At 46.1% G+C, this 18432-nt stretch overlaps 3 protein-coding genes across 6 annotated transcripts in view; 2 read left to right on the top strand and 1 right to left on the bottom strand.

Moving 5' to 3' along the window:
* The first annotated feature begins 733 nt into the window (after nucleotides 1-733).
* On the top strand, nucleotides 734-7534 carry TFAM (transcription factor A, mitochondrial). Its single transcript, XM_051618097.1, has 7 exons — nucleotides 734-816; nucleotides 925-1052; nucleotides 2536-2606; nucleotides 3833-3982; nucleotides 4758-4853; nucleotides 5167-5223; nucleotides 6732-7534. Exons 1-7 carry the CDS (start codon nucleotides 758-760, stop codon nucleotides 6984-6986), a joined length of 816 nt encoding a protein of 271 aa, XP_051474057.1. The 5' UTR covers nucleotides 734-757; the 3' UTR covers nucleotides 6987-7534.
* Nucleotides 7535-7963: 429 nt separating this feature from the next.
* The window catches only part of DNAJC9 (DnaJ heat shock protein family (Hsp40) member C9), an 18131-nt gene continuing 7662 nt past the window's right edge, over nucleotides 7964-18432 (top strand). Inside the window, exons 1-6 of one of the 3 annotated variants that reach the window (XM_051618102.1) lie at nucleotides 7964-8171; nucleotides 8383-8523; nucleotides 8723-8977; nucleotides 9648-9731; nucleotides 10509-10636; nucleotides 14510-14765. In XM_051618102.1, coding sequence (XP_051474062.1) covers nucleotides 7992-8171; nucleotides 8383-8523; nucleotides 8723-8977; nucleotides 9648-9731; nucleotides 10509-10628 — 780 coding nt within the window. In that variant the 5' untranslated portion in view covers nucleotides 7964-7991 and the 3' untranslated portion in view covers nucleotides 10629-10636; nucleotides 14510-14765. Of the gene's footprint in view, nucleotides 8172-8382; nucleotides 8524-8722; nucleotides 8978-9647; nucleotides 9732-10508; nucleotides 11176-14509; nucleotides 14766-18432 lie in introns of those variants that run through there. The other 2 variants (XM_051618103.1, XM_051618101.1) reach the window with 2 other exon arrangements.
* Nucleotides 11937-18432, bottom strand: part of FAM149B1 (family with sequence similarity 149 member B1) — a 15845-nt gene continuing 9349 nt past the window's right edge. For both annotated transcript variants that reach the window (XM_051618052.1, XM_051618053.1), the window contains 4 exons: nucleotides 16752-16878; nucleotides 16312-16428; nucleotides 15470-15551; nucleotides 11937-13814 (listed from right to left, as the gene is read on the bottom strand). In XM_051618052.1, coding sequence (XP_051474012.1) covers nucleotides 13741-13814; nucleotides 15470-15551; nucleotides 16312-16428; nucleotides 16752-16878 — 400 coding nt within the window. In that variant the 3' untranslated portion in view covers nucleotides 11937-13740. The remainder of the gene's footprint in view (nucleotides 13815-15469; nucleotides 15552-16311; nucleotides 16429-16751; nucleotides 16879-18432) is intronic.

Here is an 18432-nt window from a genome sequence, read left to right as displayed (position 1 = left end):
GAAGGAAACCCCCCAGAAACCTGCTGGGCGGTGGGAGCTGGGGGGCCGGGTTAACCCGGGGTGCGTTAACCCGGGGATGGGTTAACCCGGCTGGGTGGGTTAGCCGGGGGGTGGGTTAACCCGGGGGCAGGTTAACCGGGGGGTGGGTTAACCGGGGATGGGTTAACCCGGGGGGTGGGTAAACCCGGCGGGTGGGTAAACTCAGGAGCGGGTTAACCGGGGGGGTGGGTTAACCGGGGGGTGGGTAAACCCGGGAGCGGGTTAACCGGGGGGTGGGTAAACCCGGCTGGTGGGTAAACTCGGGAGCGGGTTAACCGGGGGTTGGGTTAACCGGGGGGTGGGTAAACCCGGGAGCGGGTTAACCGGGGGGTGGGTAAACCCGGCTGGTGGGTAAACTCGGGAGCGGGTTAACCGGGGGGTGGGTAAACCCGGGAGCGGGTTAACCGGGGGGTGAGTAAATCCGGCGGGTGGGTAAACTCAGGAGCGGGTTAACCGGGGGGGTGGGTTAAACCGGGGAGTGGGTTAAACCGGGGGCGGGTTAACCCGGAGGATGGGTTAACCTGGGGATGGGTTAACCAGGGATGGGTTAACCCGGGGGGGGGGGTCACCTTCTCCCTGCCCTCCCCCGAGGCGGGGGGGCGTGGCTCCCGCGCCCCGCCTGTCCCCGCCCCTTTCTGGCGAGCAGCCAATCGCGTGTCCCGGCGGTGCGTTCCCCCCCCGCCGCCCCGCCCCGCTCCCAGGGTGCCGCGCGGCAGCCATGGCGGCGCTGCTGGGCCGGGCCGCGGCGCTGCTCGGCGGGGCCCAGCGGCTCCTCAGGTGCGGGAGCCGCGGGAGCGGGGCTGGGAGGGGGCGGGGGCTTTTCCCAGCCGGCTGGGGGCCCCGGGGGGGGCGCTGTGGCGGTAACTGGGGGTCCCGTTCGTGCAGGGTCGGCGGGTCGGTGGAGCGGTGCGCGTGCAGCGGGGTCAGCGCGGAGCAGCGTCCCAAGAGGCCTCTGACCGCCTATTTCCGGTTCCTGAAGGAAAAGCATTCCGCCTTCAGGCAAAACCATCCAGGTACGTGGGCTGCGGGGCTTAGGGCTGCCTTGGCTGTGCTTTCACACGATCCCAGGCGGGTTTGGGTTGGAAGGGGCTTGAAAAACCATCCAGTCCCAGCCCCCCTGCACGGGCAGGGACACCTCCCACCAGCCCAGGTTGCTCCAAGCCCCATCCAACCTGCCCTTCAACACTGCCAGGGATGGGGCAGCCACAGCTTCCCTGGGCAACCTGGGCCAGGCTCTCACCACCCTCACAGTGGATGTGCTTAATTTGTTACCCAAGAATCCCATTTTTAAAGAACCTGATCTTGCAAATGCTGCTGTAATCAACGTTAAAATGGACCTGTGGCCCTGCTGGGTAGGTCGTGAGGAAAATACAATAAGCAAAACCCTTTCAGAGCCTGTTTTGCTTGGTACCTCAAGAGTTCAACAGGCTGAAAGGTGGAGACACTGACCTGGAGTTCATTTTACTGATGTGCTGCACTTGTGTTTCCAAAGTGTGAACAGTCTGCAAACCACTGTGCTCGCTCTGACATACAAACTGAGATTTTGGGGCTTTCTTGTCCCAATAGAAAGAGTATTTAAAATAACCTAATATTTTTTTTCCTTTCTCATTGGCAATGCATCAGTTTCTCAGAGGTGTTAATACTCCTGTCTTTTGACTCAAAGACAACTCCCCATCTGTCTTGTTTTTCTGGAATGTAGGTTATTGATAAGAGCTTAGTTCTGCTTTTCCACTGTTGAGGTGGCTGAACTTTACATTGGAGCTGGGAGAGAAATTGTTCCATTTTCTTCTTTAAGTGGAAGGGGGAAAACCTGTAAAGAATTTCTCAAGGAAAGAAAGCTTAGGTCCTCTTTTCACCACCCTCACGTTGTTATTTGGGGTTTTTTTAGGGGTTTTTTTTGGTTTTTTTTTTTCCCCCTCTTCACAAATTGAGGTCTCACTGGAAATCTCCAAGATCACAGGGCCAGGGCCAGAGGGGAAGGCATTCAGCTGAAAAAACTTGAACAGGTTCAATCCCCTGAAATTTTGTTTTGGGGAGGAGGAAGTTCCTTTTTCTTGATAACCATCTGTTGGGTACTATTGTGGGTGTTTTAATTTCAATTAAGATCAGACCTGCCTGCTGCAGCAGGTGGGTAAAGGTCACGTTGTACTTGCCTTGAAGAATCCAGCAGGCTGGTTTGCCTCCAGGTTCAGTGCTTCTTGGGTTGTATGGAAAATGATCCAGCTGACAAGAAATTAAACAGTGTTTAATTGGATTAATTACCCTCCTTCTGTCTGGAAATGTCTGCCTGTGACACATTGCACTGAGTGTGAACCACAGCAGCCCTGCAAATGGTGCAGTTCCCTTCTACTGCCCCAGGAAGGCTGGTAGTAGTTTTCTGAAAGGAGAACAATGTGTTTGTAGAGGGAAAGAATATAGTGGCAGCTTTCCTGGGGAAAACTGGAGAAGCTTCCTGAAGGTGCAGCTTTGATCTTTATTTTTTTTGCTTCCATCCAGAAATGAGCAACACGGAGCTGGTGAAAAAAATAGCAGGTGCTTGGAAGGAGTTGCCAGCCTCACAGAAGCAGGTAAGTTTGTGTCTTTGAACTCTCTGTAAGAGTCTTTGTGGTTGTTTTGCTTAGTTTGTGTCCTCTCTGGGCTTTTTGTGTTGGTGGTGGTGTTTTTTGAAGCAGCAACAGAAAAAGCATTTGGGTGCTGAAGTTCAGACATAAAAACAAGAGAGCTGAGAGGTTGGCAGGACCCAGGGGAAGATACTTGTGATACTTTTACACAAGACCTTGGGTTTAAGTGGTTTTAATCTGTTGCCACAGAAGCTGAAGAGTGAGACAGATCTGGCTGGGAGCCAAAATCTCATTTATTTTTGAACAGTCATTGTGTGTGAGTGTGCATGACACGTCTGACACCGTAACTGTTGTGAAGTTGTCCTGCTTTCATTTGCACAAGCAAGGCAAGACCTCAGTTAATTCTGATGAAAGGACCAGCTGGTGTTTTTTGCCCTGCAGATTAGATAGTCACCAGAGACATAACTTGCAGGTAACTTCCTTCAACTTTCATCCAACCAACTTACTTTTTGTGGTGAAGTTTCTGTAGGGTTGTGAAACAGTTCTATAAATGGCTGATCTTTGCTGAATATAAGTGATGTTTATAGCAAAGCAATGATTGCTCTTCCCTGAGTGCAGTTAGTGCTTAGGAACTAGTTAGCTAGGCACTAACTGGAGTTTTCTAGCTGAAGTGGTGTCTTGGTTCAACAGAATTCAAGTGTTCTTAAATCCTTTCTGGCTCCATGTGCCCTAGTACAAAATGCCTTTCCATTTCTGTGTCTGCAGTGGAGATCAGGATGGGGATTTTCCAGGTCTACCCAGATGCTTGGCAGCCTGGCTCAGCTCCTCCTGGTGCCAAGGCCATGGTTTTGGGATGCTCCTCTACCTGGTGTGGGAGTGTGTTCATGGAGCCTTGTGTGCTGCAGGGGGTACACACACTTTTTTAAGAGGCATCATTTAAGTCAAGCTTCAGCTTTTCCTTCTTAGATGGAGATTGTTGTTGCTTTCAGCTTCAGTCTGAAGATTCCTCTGATGTTACTGGATGACATGAGATAATTTATGGGAAGAGCCCAGGTTTTGAATCTTGAGTTCTGAACCCATTCTGCTACTGAAATTCCTGTTTTATCTGCAAATCTCAGGTTTCAGGGTTGTCTGTGATACGATTTTTACTATAAACAGGTTAGAAATGTGAGCTTGTTTAATGGTCAGGTGCTTCTGAACTGCTTAAGGCTGGGGATTTGTTGGCCTTGTAGGTTTATGAGGAAGCCAGGAAGACAGACTGGCAAAGATATGAGCAGCAGTTGGCTGCATACAAAGCACAGCTGACCCCAGCCCAGGCTGCAGCTTTGAGAGAAGAAAGGAGAAAAAGGCTGGCAAAAAGAAGATCATTCAGGGCAAAAAGAGTAAGTATTTTGAACTTCAAGTTTCTTTTCTCTCCAGGAACCTAGAGTCTGTGTGGGGAGCAGAGCAGAGCTCAGGCAACTTTCAGAATAGAAAAACCCAAACAAACCAAACCCAAACAAACAAAAAAACCAACCAGAACCAAACCCATTGACTAAGATAATTGCTGGTGTTGGCAGTTAATTAGGTGGCTTTCCTGGGGTTGAAGACCAGAACTAGTGCATGTCTTTGTGATTACAGGTAGCTCCTCTCTGCTGGCTTTTTTTTCTGTTCCTAAAGCTGCCCAAGGAGTGATAGGTAGTAGAAGACATTTGAAGCACCAACACTTTATTTGGTTGGGAAGACATCTGGAAATAGCTTTTCATAAAGGCCTCTTGCCTGTTACTTTACTCATCCCTACAAGGTAGTAGCTGCTTGAAGTAGCTTTGTTTTCCTTCCTTTGCTTTTTTTAAATCCTTACGAAGAGAATAGGAAACCTAGTTTTATGGCTTTCTTACTGAGTGGAATTTAGCAAGTCTTTGGTTTCTGGATGACTTAGCTAAAGTAAGAATCAGTTTTAAAAGCCTTTTTTCATGTCTGGAAATTCAAGTTTCTACCTTTTCTTACTTGGGTTTAGCGTGAGTTGTGGCAAGTGGTGAGAGTAACCAAAGCATCTTGAAACACCAAAGTATGAATTTTAGCCTGATGCTTGCATAAAATACAAAGACAAGTAGTAAATTTAGTGTTGGAAAAGTGCCTCCTTGGCAGATTGAATAACTTTTCTTCTTGTCTTCAAAGGAATTGACTGTGCTTGGGAAGCCAAAAAGACCTCGGAGCGGCTTTAACATTTTTGTGTCAGAAAACTTTCAAGCAAGTGAGGGGATATCCCCTGTGGTAAGCCAGGACAGATTGCTCTCTGAAATAGAGGGCTTGTGTTCAGGGAGTCTCTGCTGGGTTCTGTGAGTTTCAAAGCAACTGTTCAGCAGTTCAGTCTCTGGGTTTTGCATGGCTGAGGCTATTTTTTTAGGCTGTGGTCCACAGCTGCCTGGTGGCATGTCCTGTAGAAACTGCTGAGGGGGGTAAACAGGCCTGAATATTTGTGCTATTTCTTTGATTTATATTTGGGTTTTACTAGCGTGGCATTCATCTTTGTGGTCAGTCTGCTCTTAAAAATAAGCCTAACAATTATATCTTCTGTATCCTGTAGGCAAAGCTGAAGCAGTTATTTGGTGCGTGGCAAAAAATGTCCAGTCCTCAAAAGCAGGTATGTCAGTGGCATTTGATGCTCTGATCTAATCAGAAAATTACAAACTTGGGGTGAAAATTAGTAAATTCATGCCAAATTCTGAACTGGGTTGTTGAAAGTAGAACACTGAGCAAAAACAGTCTGAGATCTCATTTGTGTGTCTTGAAAAAAGGTGGCCATTGCCTTTCCTGGTGTTGAAGAAGTGTGAGTGGGGTAGGATGGGAGTCCCAGTTCTCTGGAGACAAAGGAGGAATAATTTGCAACCTTTTGATTTAATTATTATTTTTTTCTGATCAGGTATAGTATTTTTAAATGCCAGCACAGTAGTTTGCTGCCTGTGGAAAGGTTTTTGACAGGAATGCACACGTGATGTGCAGGCAGTCATTTATTAACATCACTGTCCTTCCTCCTGAAGGCCCTTTTTCCAGGCTGTTTTGAATCTGTGCTCAGAACACACACCAAGTTCAAGTTTTTTTTCTGGAGGAAAAGAATTGGAAATAGTTCTGCAGGGTCAGTGCTGGGCCCAGTCTTATTCAACATCTTCATCAGTCACCTGGTTGAGGGGATGGAGTGTGTCCTCAGCAAGTTTGCTGATGACATGAAGCTGGGAGGACTGGCTGATCCACCTGAAGGTTGTGCAGTCATTCAGTGAGGTCTGGAGAGCTGAGCAAAGAGGAGCCTCATGAGGTTCCACAAGAATAAGTGCAGTGTCCTGCACCTGGGGAGAAAAATCACCATGCACCAGTATAGACTGGGGGTTGGCCTGCTAGAAGGCAGCCCCACAGAGAAGGGGTCCTGGTGGGCAGCAATGTGCCCTTGTGGCCAAAAGAGCCAACAGTATCTTGGGATGTATTAAGAACAGTGTGTCCAGCAGGTCAAGGGAGGTTCTCCTTCCTCTCTGCTCTGCCCCAATGAGACCACATCTCATTGTTGTGCCCAGTTCTGGGCTCCCCAGTTCAGGAGGGACAGGGATCTACTGGAGAGAGTCCAACAGAGGCTATGAGGATGATGAAGTGACTGGAACACCTGCCTGAGGAGGAAAGGCTGAGAGACCTGGGTCTGGTTAGTCTTGAGAAGACTGAGAAGGGGCCTTATTAATGTCTACAAATATCTGAAGGCTGGATGTCAAGAATGGGCCAGTCTGTTTTCAGTGGTGCCTGTGATAGGACGAGGGGAAACTGCACCAAGTGACAACACAGGAAGTTCCACCTCAAGATGAGGAGAAACTTCTTTCCTGTGAGAGTGCCAGAGCCCTGGAACAGGCTGCCCAGAGAGGCTGTGGAGTCTCCTTCTCTGGAGACATTCAAACCCCCCTGGACACATTCCTGTGTGATGTGCTCTGGGTGCCCCTGCTCTGGCAGGGGGGTTGGGCTGGGTGATCTTTCCAGGTCCCTCCCAACCCCTGGGATTCTGTGACATACTTACTCCTGTTCCAGCCAGCTCTCAGACTAGTGCTCCAACAAAAAGCCTTGGCAGTTGGTAGGAACAGGGAATAAAACACCTGTTGATCCCTCCTTCTCTTCCAGCCCTACCTGCAGCTGGCTGAAGACGATAAGGTTCGGTATGAAAACGAAATCAAGTCGTGGGAAGCAAAAATGGTTGAACTGGGACGTGAAGACCTGGTACGTTCGAAAGAGCAGAAGCCCAAAAAGCAACCTGCTGAACCTGCCAAGAAAGCTGGAACTGCAAAGAGAGATGGCACTGCCAAGAAAGCTGGAACAGCCAAAGGTTCCTCCCGAGAAAGCAAGGCAAAACCAAAAGCGAAAAAACCAGAGGAATAAAACGGTGAAGTATTTTTACCTTTCCTGCCCTTTGGTGGTCATGTCTTGGTCCTGCTGTGCTGATGCTGCAGTCAGCGTCGGCACTGAAATTTGGAGAGCCCTGTGAGGGCCCTTTGGAGGTGTAGAAGGAGGTGAATGAGGTAAGAGAGGGTTTGGTGCCTCTCGGAGCGGACTGAAATAATCATTGCAGGTGTAGCCTGAACTGTCTAATAACTGGTTAATCAAGCTGTGAATAATGACACTGACATCAGCAGAGCTCTGCAATCATGGTAGGTAACAGCTGGCTTGTCTAAGGTGTTTTTTTTTTGATGAAAGCAAGAATATTCTGCTGTTGCCATCTAAATTCTGTAAGCAAGAGCTGAAATCTGGGCGGGTGCTGCTGCGTTTTATTCCCTCCACGGTGTTGGCAGTGACACGTTCTACATTTCAGCAGGAGGCACAGGCGAGATGTCAGATACCAACTTGTACTTTACGCATCTTTTTTGTACCTACCCACCTGTGTATTCCACTTGTGCTGCATTTAATTAAAAGACCACACGAGTTTTGTATGAACATCTCTTCATTGGGACCTTTTTATCCGGTGGGTTTTTGTTTGGATGCGTGCAAACCGTTTTGCCTTTCGCACTCGGGAAGGAAAAGACGACGTCTGAACTGGGAGAACAGCGGCTTTTGATGCAGTAAATAGAGGTGTTTTGAAGAGCTGCGTGGGTTTTATATTTATTTTGTCCCCTGGAGGCGGGGGGGGGGGTGCGTGTGGTGGGGAATGTGTATTTTTAGAAGCCAGGCCAGCTTTCCCGGGAGCTGCTGCTTGCATCCAGGCGCACGAAGAACCGGCAGAGCTTCTTTACCGCAGGGAATTGAAGCGGGAGGGCTCTGAGGGGAGGGTTTTTGGGTTGGTTTTTTAATCCCACTTTACAGAGGGTGACTGTGAGGGGGGGGGGGGAACCCTTCCCGCCTTCCCGCCCTTCCCGCCTCCCGCCGCAAGTCTCGCGAGAGCGGGCCGCCATGGGGCTGCTGCAGGAGTGCGCGGCCGCCTTCGGCTCCGCCGACCTGTACGCGCTGCTGGGGGTGCCCCGGGAGGCCTCGCCCCGCCAGCTGCGCCGCGGCTACCACCGCGCCTCGCTCCGCCTGCACCCCGACCGCGCCGAGCCCCGCCACAGGGAGGAGGCGACGCGGAGGTTCCAGGTGAGCGCGGGAGGGAGGGAGGGCGGGAAGATGGTGGCGGCCTCTGACTGACTGACTGACTGACTGACCGACCGGCTGCCCGGGCCCTGTCTCCCCGGCCCTGACCGACCGGCTGCCCGGGCCCTGTCTGCCCGACCGACCAAGCGGCGGGTTCCCTGACCGACCGCCAGGCCCCTGACCGACCACCCGGCCGGTCCCCGTGTCCCCGCAGATCCTGGGCAAGGCGTACGCCGTCCTGAGCGACGCGGAGCAGCGGGCCCTCTACGATGAGCAGGGCACGGTGGACGAGGAGGGCGAGGCGCTGAGGGGCGAGCGGGACTGGCTGGAGTACTGGAGGCTGCTCTTCAAGAAGGTGAGGGCCGGGCTGGGGCTGGGAAACGCCGGCGGGGCCCTTTTTTTGGGGAGGGGGGAAAGCCCATCACCTCCTCTGGAGTTGTAACCGTGTCTCCCTGAGGAGTTTTGTGTAAAATGCGGGCTTTTTTAATGCTGCCTCTTAAGCCCTTCTGTTGAATGAATCCAGTGGCTCACAAAATGTCACCTCCTTGCCTCAGATCACAACAAAGGACATTGAAGACTTCGAGGAGAACTACAAAAATTCAGAAGAAGAGCTGGCTGATATTAAAGCTGCCTACGTGGATTTTGAGGGGGACATGGACAGGATAATGGACTCCCTGTTGTGTGTGGACTATACGGATGAACCCAGAATACGGGAGGTCATAGAAAAAGCCATCGAGTCTGGAGAAGTCCCCTCCTACAAAGCTTTTGTAAAGGAGTCTAAGCAGAAAAAGATGGCAAGGAAAAGGCGGGTAGGTTTCATCAATCACTGGCCAAACAGGAGCATTGTTTATAATAAGCTTTTTAATCTCCCCCGGTAGAAATAACTGAAACTCTTGTTAAGACAAACGCTTGTCTGGGTTTGCAGGCTTTGCTCAGTATCTTTTGACTTTCACATTTGATCATTCTCCACCCCCCCGGGCTGCTGTGGAAGTCTTCTGAGTTGTAAAACACTGTTTAGCCTATTACTTCTTCATTTCATTATTATACGGAATGGCTTATTCCAGTTTAGTGTACATCCCTGCATCTGTTTGCAAAGCTGTGAGTTGCTGGAGTTCACAAGTGTACACGGGGTGGAAATACATTGTGCTTGCCTTTTGGCTAGTGTGAAGTAACATTCTGGACTAAATGGACCTCTTCTCCAATGCAGGCTTTTATTTTTAGACACTGCAGAGTATGTTCCGTGCACTTCACAGTCACCTTTCTCCAAGCAAATGTAATAGTTGCTGGGACAAAAAAACGTGTGTGGGGGGGAGAAAGGATGGGGATGAGCCTCTCGAGATGTTCAGCATGTGCAGCAGCAAAAAGCTGCCCTGCTCCACCTGCAGCTATTTGTGTGTAAAAAAAGTGTTGGGCAACTGTTCTAAGACTTTGTCAAATGCTATGCAGAATACTTTTCTAAAATACAGTTGCCTCTTTTAGGCAGAAAGAGAAGCTAAGGAAGCAGAAAAGACTAAAGAAGAACTGGGCCTTGGTGATGAAGATGACTTGAAAGCACTGATTCAGGTAACGCTTTTTGTCTCTGTTGAACATAATTGTGTTCCTGGCTTCTAATTGTGTTTCCCTGAGCATCTTTGTGTTTGGGATCCTTGCAACTCTTCTGACCATAAAAGCTTCCTGAGGTTTAAATGTGACCTTAATATTGCTTATCTATGTATGTTGATAAATAGCCAGGGAATGGGTTTTATTACCTGTGTCTTTTTAAAAACGGATGAAGTCATTAAGAAATGCTTAAGCTCACTGCAAACACACAAAATATTTAACTTCCAGTTTGAGGCAGTTAGGGAGCATTAATGACTCTTTCTGAGGGATTCTATGAGAATTTAGAAGTTAAAAGGCATTTTGTTTAGACTTATGTGGGGAAGAAGAAGAACCGTTTCCCACATCAGGTCTTGGGAATCAAGGAGAGTAACCCAAACTGTTTACATTATTTTTTTTTTCAGAGCTTTTCCTGTTTATTTCTTTCTTGCTGCCCACTGGGCTTCCTCAAATGTTCATGCATGCTCGTGCTTAATCATTCCTCAAATTGTAATAAGATTTTTGGGTCTAAACTAGAAATTGCTTTGCTTTTCCCAGCCTTAGGTTGCCAATTTTTATAGCCATTGGATGCTTCAGGAAGTTTTGTATAGAGCTGAGTGTACAAGTAGGCTTTTGCTCAATGGTGTTATGCTTCCTGTAGCTTGTATTCCCTGCTTAATATATGCCAAGGTTTTTTGCAGCTATCATAACTTACTGGGAATTAGTAAAACCTTTGGTTTTGTGGGGTTTTTCTCCCTCCCCTAGAGCCGAAATCAAGATCGCAAAAAGCAAATGGATGACTTTTTGGCCCAAATGGAAGCAAAATATGGGAACAGTGCTAAAAAAGGAGGAAAGAAGACTGCAGGCAAGAGAGGAAAGAAATAAAGAGCGGTGTAGGTATCATTTTGGTTGGGAAGATGTAGATTTTGGGGGGAATTTCAGAGTTTTTCTGGACTACCGTTTCGAAGCGTGTGCGTCTCGCCCTGCTGTGACAGGGAGTTATGAAAGCATGGTGTGAACAAGGCAGAGCATTTTGGTGCTGCTGTTCAGAATCCTCTTGGGTGCTCTTTAGGTGAGATCCAACAGATTCCTGACTAAAAGCTTTGTTAACAGTAAGGATGTTTGGGAGGGTGGTGTGTTTATTAAACTTGTGTTGAAGCATATTCTTTCCAGACGCCTCATGGATGTTGGTACAGCTGATGGTAAAACAACATAACCCCCCACCTTTGAGAGTCTCCAGTGCTGGTTTCTGAGTTGGAAACCTTATCTTTTGGGCTGTTCACACGTTTCTCTTGTAAAAAACACCTGCTGTTTTTAAAGGTCTTTGCACTTCAGCTGGAACAGGCGTTTCTCAGATATTCTAGTGCTTTTATAAAGATACTTTGGAAAACTGCAGATTTAATAAAGGAAATGTTTGGGTTTTTTCATACAATTCTGTGCCATGTTGTTTCTCCAGTCCTCTCTACCTTTCCCAAGTTGCTGTTTAAAACAAGTTGACCCTCCTGATGGAATTAAGTAAATACTACATAACTTCAGTAGCAGCTGCAATGAAACTGCCACTCTGTTAACTGTGGTGTCAGTGCTGGTGATGCTGTGTGAGAAGAAAGGGCCACCTAGTTTGGTCTCCAACTGCCTGTGGAAAAAACATGAGCCTGCAGCACATGCCTCTGCAGAAATGCTCTAGTACAGAGGTGAGCTTAATCAACTTGAAAATCCACAGAACAGAGTCTGTTCTGTTCATTTCTAGGGTTTGTGATGTCCCATGACAAGGAATTCAAATGTGTTGTTATGTCAGTAGCATCTCAGCCAAGCCTGCTGCAGGACAGCAGTGATGAGCTGCTTCCTTGTGTTTGTCAACTCTTCTGTGATTTCAGCAGTTAATTAAATCAGGAAGATCCACAAATACTTTGAAGGTTTTTACTTCAGCAGGTGTTAAAGGGGTTTAAACTTGATGTGCATGGGTATGAATTTGAACGGCAAGGAGTTCTCAGCTGACTCTGTAGCTCAAAGGCATGAGGTTGGCTTTATTTTGTGGCTCGTTTTTCAAAGGCTAATGAGCCATGAGGTGAAGAGTGACTGTTGGGGTGAATCATTGCATCAGGAACTGACTAGTTTTAAGGGCTTCCTGGGAGGAAGCTGGAGGTAGATGGTAACTGTTGCCATTTACTTGGCTGCTTGCAAAAGTTACCCTGCTTTTGAGAGAGTACAGCATATTGTATTGTTATGTTGCATTAACACCAGGCTTGAACGTGACTTTTGCTACACAAAATAGATCCCTGACAGCCCAGGAGAAGCCTCTGGTGTAACCATTTGTACAGAAATGAAAAATTACCTTTCCATGAGACTGTTTTCACTTTTTAAACAGACCAACTCTACAAACTACTACCTGATGTTACCAGAAACCTGTTCCAGTTTATTTGCATATTGTTGCAACTCATGCACCAGGGGTACAGAAAACTAACTTGGTCCCTGAGGAATGGCACTGATACAAACAGGGTGCTTACCTCCAGTTAGCTTGAGATAACTAAATGACACACTGTACAATGTGCCAGTAGGCTTTACTGCTGTTAAAATAAATTGTATTTTGAAAGGATTTAGTGAATAGATACCTCTCTTTAGCATCAGTTTGTCTGTGTGCAAACTTAAGAGGCTTAACTTGAGCCCAGAGTTCTTTATTCCCTCTAGAAATGCAAAGGAAAGTTAACCCAGTTCCATTTGCACAGCTTTGCTTTCTTTTCCCTCCTTGGTGAAAGGATGTTTGGATCAACTGGACCCAGGGCCTTCAATATTGATGAAAAATGATGAGCTGTTCTGTGCATGCCACTAACATTTGATAGACTGCATAACTTAGAAAGGGGAAATAGAGCAGCCTCCATAAAGAATACTGACAAGTTTCTTCCATTTGGAAGCTATTAATAAGGAAATGTAGCAAAACTCTTTAACTGGAGTATAAAGGAACAACTGTTTTTGTGCTGTGCCCTAACTTTGTTGAAGTACAGTAAGTTCTTATCCTCACCTTGTTCTTTACACTTGTAGCCTGGTGCTTACTGCTTGGGAGTAAGACCTTCAACTAATCATTTATTTTGAGAAGCCTGTATTTTATGTTTTTGCCTTCTTTGGAGCCACAAGGGCAAGTGCAGGGAGTATCCCTGGTGTTCACACAGTGCAGAACACGTTGCATCTGTGGGTTGTGGACCTTCATGGCAAGGTGCAGGAATCATGTAGAGTTAGTTGCAGGTGTTTCTAGGGAGGGAGACTGACCTCTTCTGTGAAACAACCATAGCATAGCTCCCCAGGAAGACAATGTACTTTCTCTGAATACTGTGTGGAACTACTTGCATTCAAGGACTCCTTTTTGCCTCTTAAACCTGTCAGTCACTGAGGAAGGGGTGGACAAGTCAGGGGTGTGCTACCTATGCTCAGTTCTGTTCTTCTGGTTTGCTACCATATTTTTACACAACTGTATTAATACCTGCTGCAAATTACTACAGGATTCATAGCTTGTCTGAGCTGTAGAAGCAGTATCAGGTGCAGTGCTTGCTTTTGAAGTACAATATTGCTTTGAACATATAAATATCCTTTACATATTTAAATTACTACTGCTAAGGAAGGTGGGGTTCATCTTCTGTAGAGCTAAGGGTGAAACCAGCAGGTCCTGCAGTACCTGCCTGTAACAACATGAACCAGTCACAAGCCAGTGGTGGGAAAACCAGCAAGGTCTGAGAGGGTTTGCTAGATATTTTTTTAGGAGTTAGGCTTCACTCTTCACTGGATTATACTGACCCTTCCACTGGAGTATAACTTCTTCTACTGGCAGGAAACGGAACGTTTAACTATACCCCTTCTAATCTTTGGCAGCTGCTGCTTAGGTTTATATAAAAATAACTATCCACGGGGCAGGGTGTTTGAGAACTCTCTGTAAACAGTGTTGACATTGCTGAGAATGAGAGGTGGTCCATGACTCTCTGGAGATGGACGGACACTTCTTCTGGGCATGTCAGAATCCCTGTTTGCTTTTTGTCACTGACCCACTTCGTCTGTGGCCTTTCACAGAACTGTGCAGCTGAAGACCTAATAAACACAGATCATGTACAACTTTTAAGACTTCTGGACAGTATTAAAACTTGAAGTATCAAACACATATCCTTTAGCTTAAACCTAAAAGGCTTGTTTTGGGCTTTTATTCCAATGCATGGTTATCAGCTGCATCATGTGTAACTTGGCAGCTTGGAAGAGAGTGACTGGCCCTTCCAAAAGGGGCAAAGTGTGTGCTTTCCTAGTTTCTACATTGCAGGGAACTAGTGTATTCCTTCATCTCGCATGAACTCTTCAGTCTACAGAGTTCTTCTGCTGATTTCAATTTTACTTTTAAGTCATAAAACTCATCTTGCATTTAAAGATACTGAGGTGATTTTTGCAGGAGGGGAAGGAGGTACTTTTATTTCAGTAGGAACCACTCCTTGTTTAAAAACATGTTACTTCAGTTTAGTGCCTTTATTAAACTGGAGTTGCCTCTGGTACCACTTATATTAGTGGTGGTAGGCCAGTCTGTCCCTTTCTGTTCTCTAATAATTCACCTTGTACTTGTTACCTTAACCTTTGCCGCTTCAGTCCTCTCTTGTTAGTATATTTTCATGTGGGAAATTCTGACAACTCCATAAGGAATCCCAGAACACTGCCATGAAAGGAATCCAGTGCAACTTGACTTGACAGATCCAGTTTTCAGGCAGTGCCTTGAATGCCCTGCTCTCTGCCCCCCTTTCCAGGTGGAGGTGACACTTGGCTTGATGCTGAAGCTAAGAGGGGGTGCTGAAGGTGAACTCAGTTGCCAGCTGCACAGAGGGCATTCAGAAAAGCTGTTCAGGGCACACTGCTCTACCATGATCTCTGAACAAACTACCTTTGTACCTGACTAAACTAGCCCTTGTGTGTGCCAGGAGGTCAAAACCTAGATTTCTGAAGGTAAGAGTCAAAATACTTTGAAAATAATCTTCATATTCACTTCAGAATAGCTCTGCAGTCACAACCAGGCTTGTTTTGTGGTTTTTGTCTATTAACCCTTAACAATTTCAGGAGATGACTTTGCAGCCAAGGAAGGGAAAGGAAACTGGAGGGAAGAGTATGTATTACATTTGCAACAAAAATGCTGCCTAGGTACCTTGATCAATTAAAAACAAGTCATTTTAGATGACCTTCACTTTAGGTTATGCTAAGTAACTCCACAAAGTTCATGCATTTGTTACAAATTAAACAGTACAACCACATTTATGATTTCAGAGCATACATGTGAATTGTACTGGTACAGTTACTGGCTTTAACATATACTTGGAGTTGATCTAGTGCAATTCTAAGATCTAGTACAGGCCCTTCCAGATAGAGCAAGTAAGAGGTTTTGGGGCATAATGCAATTCCTTCTAGCTGTACAGCTGAGGAGCAGAGTTTCTCCTACTTTCTGTTTAAATTGGCAACTCCTGCTCTGAACTCTGGCATGGAAGTTGTGGTGCTTGTTTTATTAAGCCTGCTTAAATGATTTTAAATCTTAGGTGGTAACACAAAACCTACCCCTACCCAAAAATACTTTATAGGCAAGTATTAAACTTATCGTGGAAAACTGAAAGCATAACAGAGAAGTCTGAAAAACCTCCTCAATGTGTAGGAAACACATCCCTGTCCCAGAAGCCTATTTCTTGCTTGACCTTATTAAATTCTGTGGCTGATGAACATACCTGAACCTGCTGATCCTCTCCTTGTCCAGGACTGATTGCTATAATCAATAACCGTGCAAGAACGGCGGTGCTGTGGGTCTGGCTGAAAAGACAGTTCAGGTTATTTATCTTTGCATGAAAAATGCTGAGCATCAAGATTATAATACAAACTACGTCAACACATACACATTTCCTCATTCGTAAGATGTTCCAAAAGTCCAAGCAGAGCTTTTACAAGTTTAACTTTAGGTTAAATCAACCTCAAGTTCATCTCCTACAGACTAAAAAATACACTTTTGTAACACTCTTGGATTGTGAAAAGCAATTAACTGGGCCACTTAAAGGTATTCTCACCACTTCTGGAAATGGCTGTTTCAAAATAGCTTTTAGAAAGTTTGTACACTGAACTGGCAAGGATGTTGACATGATACACAAACCAAATCGGCAGCTATTCAAAAGCTACAGTTGAAATGACAGCTTTTGAAGCTCAGATAAAAAGCCTTTGTTAGATAGGACTAGATACCAGTTCAGTAGATGTTCCAGTAAATTAAACCAAGAGCATTTGATACTGAAACAGGCTGGATGTTAACAGTGCAGCAAAGAAAGCCATGAAGCCTCTGCTGCCTTTGTGTTTCTGAATTTAGCTGTAGGAGTGACCCCTTAATCTGTGCAGAACTTTTAAGTCTTCTCAGGTCTTCTTCAGCCTTCACAGAAGATGCTAGATTACCAGTGCAGATGACAAGACTGAATGTCATACCTATAATAATACTTATTCCACAAGTGTCTCACACTTGCAGGTCTTAATTGTCAGGGCACCCTCTTCAGTAGCTAAGGATGACTGGGAATAATTAGCCATGCTTTACCAAGAAGGCAGTGGTTGTGTTGGGCCTGGAGAGGTGATCAGGCAAGATGAGCAGCTGCTGGTGGGGATCTTCTTGGGTTGTCACACTCTGAGCCCGACTGGAGCTCCTTCGAGATTTCTGCATCAGAGCAAAACACAGGACTTTTTCTTACTGCAGCAGGACATTTAAAATAATGAGCTTAGGAATGAAAATTAATTGCCCAAGTTCATCCCTCTGGCTCTGCTTATGGGGAGGAAAACATTCTGGCACTGACTGGAATGCAAGTATTCAACTCTGGGTGATGCTGCGAGTCAAAATTGATACCACAGGTTTCGTGCGCGTATTTCAGCTGCTGCCACTGACAAGGTAACAAGTCTGAACGCCTGGGTTTGGCAACGTGATCAACAGTGATAACAGCTTTAGACTGTTCAATAATGAAATGAAATTCTTGTCCCTGTTACCATTTGCCTCTGGGATCCTGCAGCGCTCGCGTGCTCTGCCCCAGAGCTGGTGGGGATGGGTGGCAGCAGAGTATTTCTGTTCAGCAGCAGTGGCGAGGGTGAGGTGAGCTGCTCCTGTGCAGTCAGACTGAAATGCAGCAATAAGAACAGGAAAAAAAAACAAACATTCAGTTTCTGTGTTTGGCATCCTGTAAAGGCACCTAGATATTATCAGTTTGTTTGTAGAAAAAACAGGTCAAAAATAAGTTGCAGAAGTTGGCTGCAAGGTGCCGGTGTTAGGTTGAGAGCAGGTTTAAAAGAGCTCTGCAGAGGGGTGAAGGTTGGCAGGAATCTTTTTCCATCTATGAACACAAATGTCTAGTTCTCATAGTGTTTCATATGAAGCATATAGGCAAAGTGAGGAGGAGCTCCCCAGCAGAAGTCCTGGTAATGGGGGTATGTGGGAGCTACTTGGGCTCAAACGCACCTTGTCCAGTGCATTTTGAAGGAGGGTGCTGAGCAGAGGGCACCGCAAAATGAAGGTGTGTGTGTAGAAATGGTAAAGTCTTGTCTGCCTATTCCCAGACATGGAATTATGGTCTGCTCTTTGCTCACATCCTTTAGGATGAAGGACTCCTCAGTCCTAACTTCAGCCTAGCAACTGAAGAGAGCAGAGAGTGAGCCCCTCTAGGCTAAGAGCAGCAGGGCCATATGTTAAGCAGAGCAAGTAAAAAAGCTACATCATGCAAATGCACCTTGTGGCTCTCTCTTATTACAGGCATCAAATAAAAACAAGGCTTCTGTCTTCTCCATATTTTGAGCATTTGAAGGAACAGGTGCAAGAGGCTTTTAGAAGCCTCAAGGAGCTAAACCAATTTCAAGTGCACAAAATATAAAATTCAGTGTTGGTCACAGGAGGAATGTAAAAGGCTTGAGTTCTATTTTCTAGATCCAGGCTTTTCATATTAAAGCCTTTTCAGGTGGAAGGTGTCTGTATATTACTGTGTGTTTGAGAAGTGCTACAAATGGTCAAGAGGCCTTAGCTCTGTACATGTTCTGGAGCTGACTGAATTCTGTAAGAATACATGAGAAAAGCTTCAAACTATACTCAGCATCTTAAAAAAGACTTTCCTTGTGCTCTCTACATACATTCAGACATATATGGTAATAAAGGGTAGATGTTGATAACTGTGTAAATTGCAACTTGAAAAGGAACATAAAATATTGCAAGTAGAAACATCAGTTGTGAGGGGACAAGGAACAAGTTTCCAAACAGGGCATGACAAAAAAATAACAGGCTGGATGAGTTTACAGGAAAACTGCAAAACTAAACTGTCAATTTACAACACATGTGGAATATAAAAGTATATTAAACCCTGCATTGTTTCCCAATAGCCTGTAGCCCCTGGAAATCACTTTATTTAGTCAGATCCCTTAAGCCAAACAACAGTAAGATATTCTAGATGTGACTGTGGGTTCACTGAGTTCATGAAGAGTCCTTTGGTCAGTCCTAATCTATCTCAGATGAGCACCTTCCTTAGTGCCCAGTCTGGGCTGGGACAGCAACAGGCCCTTTGACCTCCAAAACCAGCAGGCTTTGAAATTAACCCTGAAAACAGGTGATAGAAAAAGCAAGCTGGTGGCAAGAAGGAGCTGGTGGCATTTGCTTTGTTGGTGCTGGACAGGCTGAGGTCTATAGTCT

The sequence above is a fragment of the Apus apus genome, chromosome 4 (genome assembly GCF_020740795.1).
Source record: "Apus apus isolate bApuApu2 chromosome 4, bApuApu2.pri.cur, whole genome shotgun sequence".
Lineage (NCBI taxonomy): Eukaryota > Metazoa > Chordata > Aves > Apodiformes > Apodidae > Apus > Apus apus.
This window is presented reverse-complemented; position numbering and strand designations above follow the sequence as displayed.

Coding starts and splice junctions, on each gene's coding strand:
- TFAM (XM_051618097.1), top strand. CDS start 758: ATGGCGGCGCTGCTGGGCCGGGCCGCGGCGCTGCTCGGCGGGGCCCAG. Junction 4,854..5,166: donor GTGAGGGGATATCCCCTGTG/GTAAGCCAGGAC, acceptor TGTATCCTGTAG/GCAAAGCTGAAGCAGTTATT. Junction 5,224..6,731: donor TGTCCAGTCCTCAAAAGCAG/GTATGTCAGTGG, acceptor CTTCTCTTCCAG/CCCTACCTGCAGCTGGCTGA.